Raw genomic sequence first — 13498 nt, forward strand, 5'->3', positions numbered from 1 at the left:
AGGCGTTGCCTCTTTGGCACCGTTATTAAACGAATGAGCTTGCATTTTAGCGTGCGGTGAAATAAAAGTCACTGGTAACATTATACTCTGGCGGTAGATTCTGAGCCGACGCTCGCGTTTCCCATTGACTCGTTAAAGAATCGTTAATGCTCGCTGGAGTCGCACCTTCCCGAATCAGTCTTATCATTCGAGCAGCCGTGAGGACGGCACTAATGCGTCACATTGAGTGGATCTGTGTTTGTGGATTGCACATGCGGGTTTATTGACCGATTTGCTGACTGATTAATTTATGTTTTGACGTCTTAAAGCGACGCCCGGGCTACGAGGGAGGTGGTAGTGGAGGACCCCGCATTAGTTCGAGCCATGCGTGGGCTTCTTTAACGGGCAGCACATGAGCCTAACCAAGAGAACCTTTTTTCGTTACTTCTTTTTAATTTTTTTTTACATTGGGCATCCGCTCTAAGAATGCGACTGAAGGTGAAGTCGTGGCAGCACCGTTTCCCAAGGCCGTTGATCGAAGCACTCGCCACACCGGTCAAGCCTCCGCGGAGCCCAGATTGGAGCAGCCCTTGCGGTGAGTCCCACCCAGGCAGACTTTTTCTTACTTCCGCGAGGTATATGTAATCGTTTAGCAGTAGACTCACCTCCGAAAAATGACGTCACGAACGCGCTGAAGAACACGCTTCCGACCACCAGCTGCTGAACGACGCAGGAAAGGTCGAAGACCTCCCTAACTTGCAGCAGAGCACCGGCTATTATCCCTGCGAAAGAGAGGAGACCAAATCACTGTCAGATGAGACCAAAATATATCGGAGATGCAGCCCAAAAGACACACATAAGCTTGACAAAGTACTGTGCCACGGGGTACAAGGCAGGTTGTGAGTGAAACAGTAGTGGCTGTATATAAATATAGAGACCGTGCAGCACCTAGATGGATGGATTGATGCATGTTATTAGCGTCCCCTTTGGAACGGGGCGGTGGGTTGCGCCACCAAGCTCTTGCTCTTATACTGCTTAATGTCCTATCAACTCCCACAACCAAATTTTCTGATCCCCTATTGCGAACTTTGCTTTTGTGCGTGTCTGTTTTTTTTTTGTCGTTTCCCTGCTTTTCTTCCACCAATCCTCTAATCGCCTCTTACTAATGCCTACTGCGGACATGTTCACTTTTCCACTGCTCTCGCTGAACCCAAGTGCTTCAAGGAGGCCAGTGGCACCTAAATCGACCGCTGGGTAGACGTCTTCACATTCTAATAAAACATGCTCCATAGTCTCCCTAGCTTTGCCGCAGTAAGCACATGCTTCTTCTTCCGTGTTATATCTCGCTTTATAGGTGCGTGTTCTAAGGCATCCCGATCTCGATTCGAAAAGTAATGAGCTTACCTTAGAGTTATCATAAATTGTTTCTTTCCTGGTTTCATTTTTTCCTCTTAATTAGTTACTGATGGCAGGTTTCTTTTCCATTGCCGCCACCCATGAGATTATTTCAGCCTCTCTGACTTTCCGCTTGACATTCTTTGTTGCTGTGTTACCCACCCTACAGGCCGCATACTTGCTGGTAAGCTTCCTAGTTTTCCTCCACTGTGAATCAATGTTTTTCCTGTACAGATACCTCAACACCCTCCCAGCCCATTTACCTTCTTTCATATTGCTCAGTCGTTCTTCATACTCAATTTTACTGCGAGCTTCCCTCACTTCAAAACTAGTTCAGCCCATATCCCCCTGCACAGCTTCATTTGTAGTCTTCCCGTGAGCGCCCAACGCGAGGCGACCCACTGAACTTTGGTTCCCATCGAGTCCTGATTGGACCCCTGATTTCAAGCAAACAACCGCATTTCCAAAAGTAAGTCCTAGAACCATTACACCTTTCCACATACCTCGGAGCACCTCGTACCTATTGTATCCCCATAGCGCTCTGTGCTTCATTATGGCTGCATTTCTCTTCCGCTTCACTGTTATTGCTTTTTCCTGCGTTTCCATATATCTATTGCCTTCGTTTAGCCATATACCAAGGTATCTATATTCTGTTACCCGAGGCATTTCCTGGCCCTGTATCGCCACTGTCCACTGTTTTCATTGAATACCATAACACCTGATTTTCTAACACTAAATTTCAAACCTAGATTGTTGCCTTCTTGTCCACAGATATTAGCCAGACGTTACAAGTGACTTTGCTTGTTAGCTAGTAACACAATGTCGTCCGCATAAAATAAACCTGGGAACTGCTTCTCTACTACTGTTCCCGCCTGTTTGTATGAAAGATTAAACCTGATGTTACTTCCTTCTAGCGCCCTCTCCATCCTCACCATGTACATCATAAACAGCAGCGGGGTAAAGGGCACCCCTGCCTCAGTCCCTTGTTGATATGGACTTTCTCCTCGCTCCTCATCCCTTCCCATTCAACGCAAATGGTATTTTCTAGGTAAATCTCTCTCAAAAGCTGTAGACAATCGTCACCTAAGCCTTCCTCTTCCAGAATACCCCACAAAATGTTGCGGCCTACGTTGTCATAGGCTCTTACAATATCTAAAAAAAGCCACATATAACAGTCTGCTTTCTACTTTTGATATTTCAATACACTGAATAAGAACAACTAAGTTATCATCTGAACGCCTACCTATTCTGAAGCCATTCTGAAGTTCTCCCAAAATACCATTATTCTCTGCCCATGCTTGAAGCTTTAATTTGATTGCCTGCATTGCTAGCCTGTATATTACCAATGTAATGGTGAACGGTCTATACGAGTGAATTCTATCTTTATCCCCCTTACCTTTATAAATTAAATTAATTCTACTCTGTTGCCAACTGTCTGGTATTCGTCTATGTGTTAAAGTTCTTTCCACTGCTTTCACCAGAGCTTCCTTACTTTTTGGTCCTAGTTCATTGGGAGGAGGAAAGAGAAAAGTACAAGGCAGGTAGGTTAACCAGAATAATGTCCGGTTGGCTACTGTCCTAGTTCATTAATCTGCCTAACGGGAACCTCGTCTAGCCCTGTGGCTGGGCGCTTAGGAATTTTCTCTTCGGCTTTCTTCCAGTCTAAATTTGTCAGCACCAGCTCCTTTTCCACCAGAATCTCTTTCATGCCCTTTTTTTCTTTAAATACAATCTCGTCATTGCCTTGGAGAGATTCGGCTGTTATTTTTCGGATGTAATTTATTGCCGCTTCTCCTTCCAGTCTGTTTTCATCTTCGTCTAGGATCTGTTGCTGTATGGTTGTTGACTTCCTGCCTAATAATTTTATGTGGTTCCAAAATATTATAGGTGCGGCCTTCTTTTTCTCACGTATTTCTGACAACCAACGTTCACTTTCACCTTTTAATTTTGCTTGCACCAGTATTTGAACCATAGACTTTTTCTCCCGATATGTTTCCCATTTACTAGTTACTTCATCCTGTGGCAACTGCGCCTTCTTTGCTTGCCTGTGCTCTCGGGATGCTTTCTGTCGTTCGGCGATCGCTTCTCGTACCTATAAGAGGCCCGCCCCAGGCGGTCAACATTATTATTAATCCGCACCCTCCATAGGAGAAATGGTACTTATTATTAGAATTAAATAAATGATAAATGAGTTAAAATGCAAGTGGATGAAAAGAAATACTGGCGGCAGGTGAGATACGAACCACGGCTCCGAATTACGCGTGCAATGATATATACGTATATATAATTGTGGCTAAGGAAATCACGCTAGTCCCGGTAGTAAAACGAAGAAGCAGGGAGCACGATGTACGTTGGATTTGCACAGTATATTTTACTGACGTTACCGCTGGTGGACCGGTCTTCGTCTAAGTAACAAGTACACGCCTTCGGGTTTCCTTATAAACCGGCGATACACGAGACAAAGTTGTGCACAATAATAACAACGAGAAAAAGCCCCCGTGAAAATAGCGATACCACCGGCGAAGTTGGTCGTACGGTAAGTGATAGGACATTGAGCATTCAGATAGTTGACATACATTCAGTACTCGCGACAGTACGATCAAGTCGCCCGTGACAAAAAAAGAGATGCACTTCACAACTAGAGCATGTGCAGACATATGCTCCGGCTTTGTTCTGTTCCGGCCTGAACTAGTCACGTGATATAATGAGGGATACGGCAGCAGAGTACCCGGGTGACACACGGCACAGAGATCAATCGTTAGTTTACTACGTGTTGCAATCCAAACCACTCGAGATTTAAAAAAAAAAAGAAATGCAGTTGTGGCACACACGTGGAATGCAGTGCAGAAATGAATGGTTAGTTTACTAAACATCAGATTGCAAAACACTCGAAATCAATAAAAAACGCAGAGATAATAAAGAGCCGCGCGTCAGTACAGCCAGAATGCAGGTGAAGTGCAGTGCTCAGTAATCTAGTGAGCAGGATGAATGATGAGCGCTTTTATTGGCGTCTGTACGGTGGAATACTGTGTCGTGTAGCGACTGTGGACATGATGTGACAAAAAATTGACGTAATTGAGCAAAAAAATAAAGAAGAGGAAAAGAAGGAAAGATGGCTCTTGAAAGAAAGCTGCGTCTAATAGCATACATAAGGAGTCGCGGCTAATGTTAGGGATGCTTAGCAGGCACGCTAGTTGGTGTGCCTGTGCTTTCGTTAACGTCAGTTGACACGGCGTTAAACTTATCGATTGGGTAAGACTCGCGGACTTCGCGATCGTGATGAGAATGAAAGCTTGATTCAACTGTAGCGGCCCTGAGTTTTTCGAAAGAATGCCCTGGTAAGCGAATATGTCTTGATAATGGTAGGTTAGGAAGCGTATTAGCATGCGATCTATGGTTATTAAAGTGTATTCGAAACGAGGTTTCCGTTTGGCCAATATACTGTTTGCTGCAGACTGTGCACTCAAGCATGTATATAACATTCGAAGTAGCGCAATTAAGGGGTCAGCGAATTTTTAGGGTAAAGTCTGAGAACGTACTGATCACTCTCTCTGTGGTTTGCATGTGCATGCAGACACCTTGAAACGTGCTTTTGTTGCATGGGGTGCAGCCGGACGTCTTCTTGTGCTCCTTCAACGTTGAGGATATTAACATATAGCGGAGGTACTTGCACCGTTGTACACGACGCGAGGGTGTTCAGGAAACATATCGAAAAGATATTCACTTTGGGCAAGGATATTGTGGCGGCGTTACAATGGAGAAAAAAAAACAACTTTTGGAGCTGATGCCGAGAATGTTAATACAAGGTTGGTGTTCGTACGTATTTCGGGTAACCGGTTTCCGATAGGATTATCGGCTGTGTTTAATCGATGTGCTGGGCATATGGCTTCGTCAAAGAAATTTGGTGGATACAGCCTCTCTCTCTCTCTCTCTCTCTCTCGAGAGAGAGAGAGAGAGAGAGAGAGATGTAGTTGGCAGGAAGAGCATGCCGGATAAACATGGAGACTTCTGATAAGCTTGGGAGCAAGGGGCGCCTCAGCTTCGAGCCCCAGTGTCCCTGACCAAGACCTGTCCCCTCGTCGAGATGTTCACCTCGTGCTGAGGCTCCTATTGTTTCCTCGTCGTTGATCTACGCTACGTGTGTACCAAATCTATATAAACAACGCGAACATTACATTCGGACTTTATGACCACAAAATTTCGGGACGCTAACGGGCAGTTTTTTTGTTTTTTTTTTAGTGTTTAACAGAAGAACGCCGAGTCAGCAAATGCCGCTTCTGTTGATGCGGTTTGGTTCAAGGGTCGGGGTTGGCGCCGAGAAAGAAAAGATACGCCCTCCAAAGTGCAGGTAATTGTAGTCTACAGCGACCGTGAGCCCAGCCAGGGCCGAACGCGGAACCTTGAGCATCCAACGGAATTTGCCATTAAGCGACGCGAAACGTGAAGCACACAATCTGTTACATAAGGAATTTGTTGAGCGCGCCATGCGCATTGCCACGCATGCTTAGAGGTCACTCGTATTTCGAGCTATAAGTGCTTACCAGCTTGCCATTTAAGAGCTTACCAGCTATAAGAACTTACCTGCGCGAACGAGCTAAGGGAATCGAGGAATGACAGTTGCAGTTCACGCTAACTTCTTGAAGGAACCGGAGAGGGGACTGTATAGTCTGTTCAGAATAGCCAGATACTCTTTACAGGCTAAACTTAAAGTGGTTAGTAAGTGAACAAGAATTTTAGTTCCAATGCTGGTGCTCCTATCAGCCACATCAGTGTTTAGGGCGTTGTACTGCTAAGGCAGCTGAGCAAAACGGTCCAAGGTTTGATTCTCGAACAAGGCGGCCGCATACCGGCGGGTGCGGAATGCAAAAGCGTTCGCATGCCGCGCGTTGGCTGGATGTTAAAAAAAATCAGAGTTACGACAAATTCCATCCGGCATTCTTATACAGCGTCTCTCATAGCCCATTGTGCCACTTCGGAAGGTTACATACCGCTGACAATTCAATTTAATAATCGCGTAATTTCCCCAGCAGGTCCGAACAGCATCTTACGAATGTTCTGCGCCTGCCCGGAACGTGCGTAAGTGTCATCCCCGCGGTTCCTGCCACGCGCCGTCGAGCAATGCGGACGTTCGTCGTATGCAGTAATACATACGCACAGGCGACAACCTTCGGGGAGCGCCGGTCATGCCGGAAGAGCGGAGACGAAGCGATTTCGAGGTCGCGTGAGTCGAGTGATTGCGCACTGCACTTGGATTAATATGGGTGCCCGCCGCGCGCGAATGCTTGTCATAACGTGTCCCGCCCCCCCTTCCCCTCCTGAGGGAGAGGGGCGCGCGCCTATACTCCGAACAAACATGTTCGATAACAGCGGTTGTCAAGGCGCACGACTTCATAATCGTGCCCGTCTCTACGCGAATCGCGGCGCGTATGAGCCGCACACGATCGCGCAACTTGTTATTGTTTCTCGCCGCCGGCAAGAAAAAACAAAAAACAAAAATACCACGAGGAAAGTTAACGCTTCCGGAAGCACGCGGCCCCACAAACTTAAGTGGCTGTGTATACGAAGGCGGCTATGCAAACATCTTCGACAGCAATCTGTCCGTCCGAGCGAAAGCTAAAAGCCGAGGGTAATACTTGGGGGGGGGGGGGGAGGGAGGTGTGTTCCCCTTACACTATTTCGAGAGCCGTATGAGCCTGGCATCGTTTCGAGACGCGCGCGGTTATCTCCGGGGCAGGTAGGTGCGCGCGTGCTATTATCACGTCCCGGCAAAGAGCTCGGACGCTCTCTAACAAGCCCGAACTTGACCGAGGCCGTGAACGGGTGCACGTAAGCCCGGGGCGTCACGCGCACGGCCCTGTTTGTCGTTGCGCGGGCAAATCCCCGCGATTATCGTGCTTGCGCTGACCTCGGCGCCACTATACGATTTGAAGCGGTCTCGTGCATCGCTGCTTCCGTATATCTGAGACACCTAAGTGCTTTTTTTTTTTTTCCTCTCCTCTTTTTTTTTTCTTTTGCGCGCCTTTGCGTGTTACTGCCAAGGTCAGCGTATCGTGGAATCATTTACCCGGGAGATAGGTGCGTAAGTCGCACTGGTTAACTTTCTACTACTAGATTACGAGTCAATTTACCGGGATGCAAACAATGGACCATTTGCACAAAAATGTTCCGCGCGTGGGCGAGGGATGTATTTTCCAACCGAAGGTCCTAATCGCGCCGTCCCGACATTTTCTAAGAACCGCAATGAGTCGCCGTGGATTGGTGACAACGCTGTTGTTTTTGTTTTGTCTTTCTTACCTTGAGGCAGCGTGAGCTGCTAACCATTTCCCTTAACCATTCATTTCCCCCTTATTAAGCTACTAATCTGTCGTCAAAAGTGCTCCTTCTAGGCGTTGTTAGCGCTACTTCGTGAAACGCAAGAGACCAACTCAGCTGGCCGAGAAGCGGTCGGACATCACCGATATATCATGCACCGGCCGGGGATATATGCCTTGTTTTTATCAATCGGATTTCGTAGTCGGGCAGCAGTGCGCAAGACTCTGCAGAAGTCTGCTAAGCACGGAGAAATTCATCAGGGACTTCGTTCGGAGCCGCTGGAGTTGCAGTTACAAGGACGGCAAATGTTCTGTCATTATACTACAGCCAGGGTCATTGTCACTACAGCCATCGGGGTGCGTTTTATCGCCGACTTTGCGTACGTGCGAGTTCGCGGGCGCGTTTCTCGAAGAAAACGTAGTTGCGCAAGCTACAGTTGCGTCACGTTAACGTCGTCGGAGGCTTCGCAGCGTTCAAGTATGCATAAAACCAACACCGGAAACCACGGGACGTCCGATAACCGCCCCTGCCTGGGTGACACTTTTGACATTCCACTATAGTATATGCTGTGTGGTTTCCGGCCCACTGTTGTGGGCGTGCTGCAAGCGACGCGTCCAACTGACGCAAGGTCGGAGCGAAATCACTGTAGATGCAGTTGCAAATTCAGTACTGCCCGCGGCTTTTAGGTAAAAGCTTTTTTCGCAGTTATAACACTCGTTCTATAGCACGGAGTAAGACATTTAGGAGTTGAAACTCCCGTCAGCGCAAGCGAGCGCGGGCGACCAGATAAGGTCACAATTGTTGTATGCGCCGACGGGGCCATATACAGTGGCGGCGCCATGCGGCGCGTCGTAGAAGCCGCGGCGAAAAAAGAATGCAGCGCCCGGGCACCGGCGCGCTCTCAACGGCGGTAATTTCTTTCCAGGCCGCCAGGCGCCGCCAGCACGATAACGGCTCCGCGGGCTTGTGACATTTTCTGGTCGCCGCAAACAGCGAAGTTTCCTCTCCTAAATGTTTCTTGCTCCGTGCTCTATAGGCACTACTCCAAACGAGGAATTATCACATCGTTCGTGAATAAGTAAAAGTGAGCAAAAGAAAAAAGAATGACATATCAAACTAAAATAAGGACAAGGAAGACGACAATATGAGCGCTGGCTTAACACTAGTTGTTCCTTCCGGAAGGCCCGCAAATAGATGCAACCTTGCCATTCAGGTAAGCGCAATGGTTAATCGTCGTAACACGTGGGATTCCAAGTGTCTACTAAACATGATTATAGGCACTTTCATGCCATCTACCAATCACGATTAGTCAACAATTTCATGCAATTTACTAATAATGATTATTAGACGCTGGTAGACAACTTTTATTAATCACACGTCTGATGACAACCGTTGCTCCTGCGCCTGACTGAATGAAAAGACTGTATTTATTTGCGTGCCTCTCGGAATTGAAAGAAAAGCAAACCATACAGTTATAAGTAAGCAGTCGTCCCGTCGCCTTCACTGTCTCCTCTTTGTCATTGTGCTGTCATTTTTGTTTCTATTCATAACCGTTTAGCAACTCGCCTAACAGCTTACTTTGTAAGAGCACATCGATCATTGCCCACTGCGCAGTCACAACAGAGAGAAAGACGCGTTACAACGTCGCGTTGTTTGCCGCGATCGGTACCGCGATGTGCAGACGATGAGGGCGCGCGAATCGGGAGGACGGAAAGAACTCCAGGTTCGGTCCTGTTCTGCGCGCGGTTCTGTTTCCCAGATAACGCGTGCTGTCACCTGAGCGCTCTCGTCGCGGAGACCACGTGGTCTGTGCTCTCCGCAGGGCCTTCCTGCCTCGAACGCTAACCTGCGGCGTCGGCACTGATATGGTGGCAAAGAGCAGACTGCGGCGCCGGGTGAGTTCTAACCGGCGCATGGCGACGTTCTTGACGACTCCGCCGCGACTCCGCAGTACAAGCCCATGTCGATCGGCGCCCGAGCAGAAACTGCGTTCGAGATTTGTTGCTCTTTATCTCGGCCCGGGATTAATGCTCGAAAGCTGACAAAAAGGAAAAGAAGCTGAGGAGATATCAGTGGGCTAGTTGCTTATTCCTTACTGATGTTAAGGCAGCGCACTTGTGGGCACAAGGACGAACACCGAGGCACACCAGCACGAGCTCTTAATGCCGAACAAAGCCTCACCGAACACAGCCTGAAGCCGCACTCTGCGCTCGAGTTTGCCTGCCATGGGGTTTTTCCATGTATCCACAAGTGCTGAGCCTTTACGACGTTAATGCGAAAGAAAGAGCGTTATCTCTCGATTATTCGAAATCCGAGTCACAATCTATGGAAGACACAACAACATGAAGCCAACCCACGACGAATCCAAGGAAAGCGCACGGGAAATTATTCGCTGTTTTGATTCAAGCGTAGAAATGACGCGCGAATAGGCAACGAAAGTGGGCGGGAAAACAACTTGCCGCCGTAGGGAGTCGAATTTGTTTTTTCGTCCACTTTTGTTTCCCACTTAGCTTCTCATTTGTACACTTCAATCAAAACAACTCATAATTTCCCCTATGCTTTCCTTGGCTCGATTATTTGTTGGCTTCGTATGCTTGTAACAAAAGCTGGTCCGTCGATTCGCCCTTCGTCTCGTTCAATCTATGGCACAACCACTCTTCTTTTTTTGTAATTTGGCTTAAACGTTATTCTCGCGCTAGTTACGCTAATTACACCAGGAAGTTCTTGTGTGCACGGCACTCAGCGGGAATCGCCGCCACTTTTGTACATAACGAAGTCGGCTTCATAGACGAGACGTTTAACTACTTGTGTATCAAAGGGCAAGATCCATCGCGTTGTTGCGCTTAATTGCGGCCAGAAAAAAAAAAGATTGCTCATTGCACCGACCGCTTTAAGTGCCTCAGTCCTCGCCTTCTTTACGGCGGAGTGCGCCATCATTTATTAAGGGACTCCCCGATACCTGGCTCACCTCTGCGATATTTCAGATGCCCTTTTCTCGTTAGGCTCAAAATGAACGCTAAAAGACAACGCTGAATCGGTTCAGATTAATCAGTCATCCTCGAAAGACTCTTCTTTCGTTGATTTCGTGGTGGCAGGTTGATTATTAGAAGAGCAAATCGCAGTAGAAGCTTAATTTTTGAATTTCGCAACTAAACTTGTGGGCCGTGGCACGCCAGCGTGACGTCACGGATTGCAAAACGTCTTTAAATCTTTTATTTTTTTTTGCATTTCGGCAGTTGTTGTTCAGTAAGGGTTCCTGAAACTTCCCAAGTTCAGTCTTTGGCTGTCTTAGAATACAGCCCAGTTCATCTTTACTGACACAAGTTTAAGTGGGCCCGAGCAGGCGGCGTCAAAATCATGACGTCGTCTGCTAGTATGGGAATTTCAAGCCGGCATTGGCACCTGCTTTTCTTTTTGCGTCGTTTCTGGCGCACCAGAGCTCTTCTCGCGGTAATAGTGACTCTCTTGCTAATGTGTAAGGTTAATTTACAAGCACAACTAAAATTATCTTTTTTATATTTAGTGATTCTTTAACAGATTTAGCAACAACAACAAAAAGAGCCCCTCTGCAGCAGACGGTACATTTTCGTCTCTTCAGTTCCTTTGCTTGAAGAAGCACACAGCACTTGCACGACACATTTGCATTATGCAATTATAGGCACGCAGCAGCACTACCTGTATGCTAAGTAAGGTTGTGTCATTGAAAGGCCGTTGAATGCACCTGCTATTTCATATTTTTAAAATTATTATTGATAATTCGCGGAGACAAGAAATTGGCCACATCGCGATTGCGCATTTGCCGCCACGTGTGCGCTGAAGTAAATAATTTTTTGGAGTTACTGTGCTGGTAGCTGCGCACGCTAACTGACGAAGTCGCGCGTTCTGCCTACGCCCACACTGACAAACACCGGACTCCTCTGTCGGCCCGCTCGATGCATCGGTGCGGGACTTCTCACGATGATGTGAAAACGATGACGTCAGCTTCGCTTCGTTTGCTATAATTATTTCGCTTATGCAACAGCTGGACATTGTAGGCATGCCGGCGACGTTATCGCTGCCAACTTCCAGTTACCCGAAACATTAGTTACATTCATCGTATAACCATGGTCGCTGGGCATCACTGTTATATTGCTGTGATTTACCGGACACTGCGTCACACAGGGAAAGTAAAAAAAAAAAACGACGAAAGAAAAGGAAAAGGCCTCGTAGAGGCCTACACCTAAATTTCAAGCAAACATACTTCACAATACCACATGCAGCACCAATGAGAAAATCAAATTTAAAGATATGCCCGTGCGGAAGAGAGTCATCTGTGGAGTCCGCCGCTTCGTCAACGTTCTCGCATTTATTGATCCCGTCCTAAAATCAAAACTTTCACCATCAGCTTTCTCGTCACTTCGGGACATTGTATCATTGGCTTCATCTCAACGCAGCATTCGCCGTTTACTATACGTATGCCGTCTTGGATTGACCACAAACGCCTTACTGTGATAACTGTGGTGCGTTAGAAGCCAGGAAACACGTTTTGGTTGGAATGTCCGACCTACAGACGAAAGCACTTGTTATTTCAGTAGAATGAGCCTCTGTTTCCCAAGGACTATAGAGCTACCGAACACTCTACGTTCTAGGCCTTGTCCTTCAATGTGGCGGTCAAGCTTTAATTTTCTTTTCTCATTCCTTCAAGACGTTTGTTTATATGTGAATTCCTAGTTTATGTAAATCAATACCATCACTTTTGCCTTACCAGCGTACCCCTTGATCGCATATTCTCCTATCTTTTCCTTTTCCAGCCCTCTTCCTCCCCCTAGGGATTTTCTGGACCCGATCTCCATCTTTATGCAGAGTAGCATGTGGGCTAATACCAGAGTCCTTCAAAACACTCTGGCTGTACCCATACGACGGCAGAATTCCCAGCATTTCATTAAACAGCTTTCGCTCCCTTTGTCGTTTCCAACATTTCCAAAACAATAACTAACAAAGAAAAACAATTCAGGCCAATTAATGACTGCACTTTCGGTGGCCGGACTCACCGGAATCGTAGCCGAAGAGGATGCCTCCCAGGGAGGCGATGCTCGCCGCCAGGAGGACGGGAAGGAAGCTCGAGTCATTGGCTTTGGCTCCGGCCGGTGATTGACGTGTGGCTCCCGGCTGGTTTGAAGCAGCAGCCTGCTCTTGGTTGGCGTGCTGCTCTTTCTCGCTGTTGCCGGGCAGCTTCGGTGGCAGATCACAGCACACGGACTGTGCCTTCGGAGTTGCCGCTGTAGCGAGAGAGAAAAGAAATACAATCAAACATCGTTGTACCAAAACGGGATTTACAGGAATAATGAACGTAACCAAGTAAGTCAAAGTACCCTTGGAATCCCAGTAGAGATTCAGAGTGGAGTACGTGGAATAATGGGTACAACGAAGTAATGAATATAACGAAGTAATTTTAGCGCCCCCCTCAACTTCGTTATAACGAGGTTTTACAAAGGTGGGCGCGAAACTGAAAACGCATAAGTAGTGAGTGCATCAATAAACAAATTTATTCGTGCCTGTGCAGACCAGTATAACTTTAATTATGGAGGAAGGAAAGAACTGGGAGGGCGCATCACGCAACACTATTGAAGCCATGCGAGTCGGGCCAACACGTGATCGATGCCTCAGAGTGCGAAGTAGGTTTCTAGCGCTCCCGCTTTGCAGGTAGAACAGCCACACAAGTACGCATCGATTAAAAACTACCGGGAAACAAACATTGTAGGTCAATGCGCCGGGTCTCAGAGGTCATGTGCTGGACCGACTTTTCGAGCCAAGATAACTTTTTAACTTTTTG

At 47.3% G+C, this 13498-nt stretch overlaps 1 protein-coding gene across 3 annotated transcripts in view; it reads right to left on the reverse strand.

Moving 5' to 3' along the window:
* LOC142557001 (solute carrier family 2, facilitated glucose transporter member 10-like) overlaps positions 1-13498 on the reverse strand; it is a 98954-nt gene that overhangs the window by 22791 nt on the left and 62665 nt on the right. For all 3 annotated transcript variants that reach the window (XM_075668514.1, XM_075668515.1, XM_075668513.1), the window contains exons 2-3: positions 12717-12944; positions 645-761 (exon numbers count right to left, since the gene is read on the reverse strand). In XM_075668514.1, coding sequence (XP_075524629.1) covers positions 645-761; positions 12717-12944 — 345 coding nt within the window. The remainder of the gene's footprint in view (positions 1-644; positions 762-12716; positions 12945-13498) is intronic.

The sequence above is a fragment of the Dermacentor variabilis genome, chromosome 9 (assembly GCF_050947875.1).
Source record: "Dermacentor variabilis isolate Ectoservices chromosome 9, ASM5094787v1, whole genome shotgun sequence".
In the NCBI taxonomy this organism is placed as follows: domain Eukaryota; kingdom Metazoa; phylum Arthropoda; class Arachnida; order Ixodida; family Ixodidae; genus Dermacentor; species Dermacentor variabilis.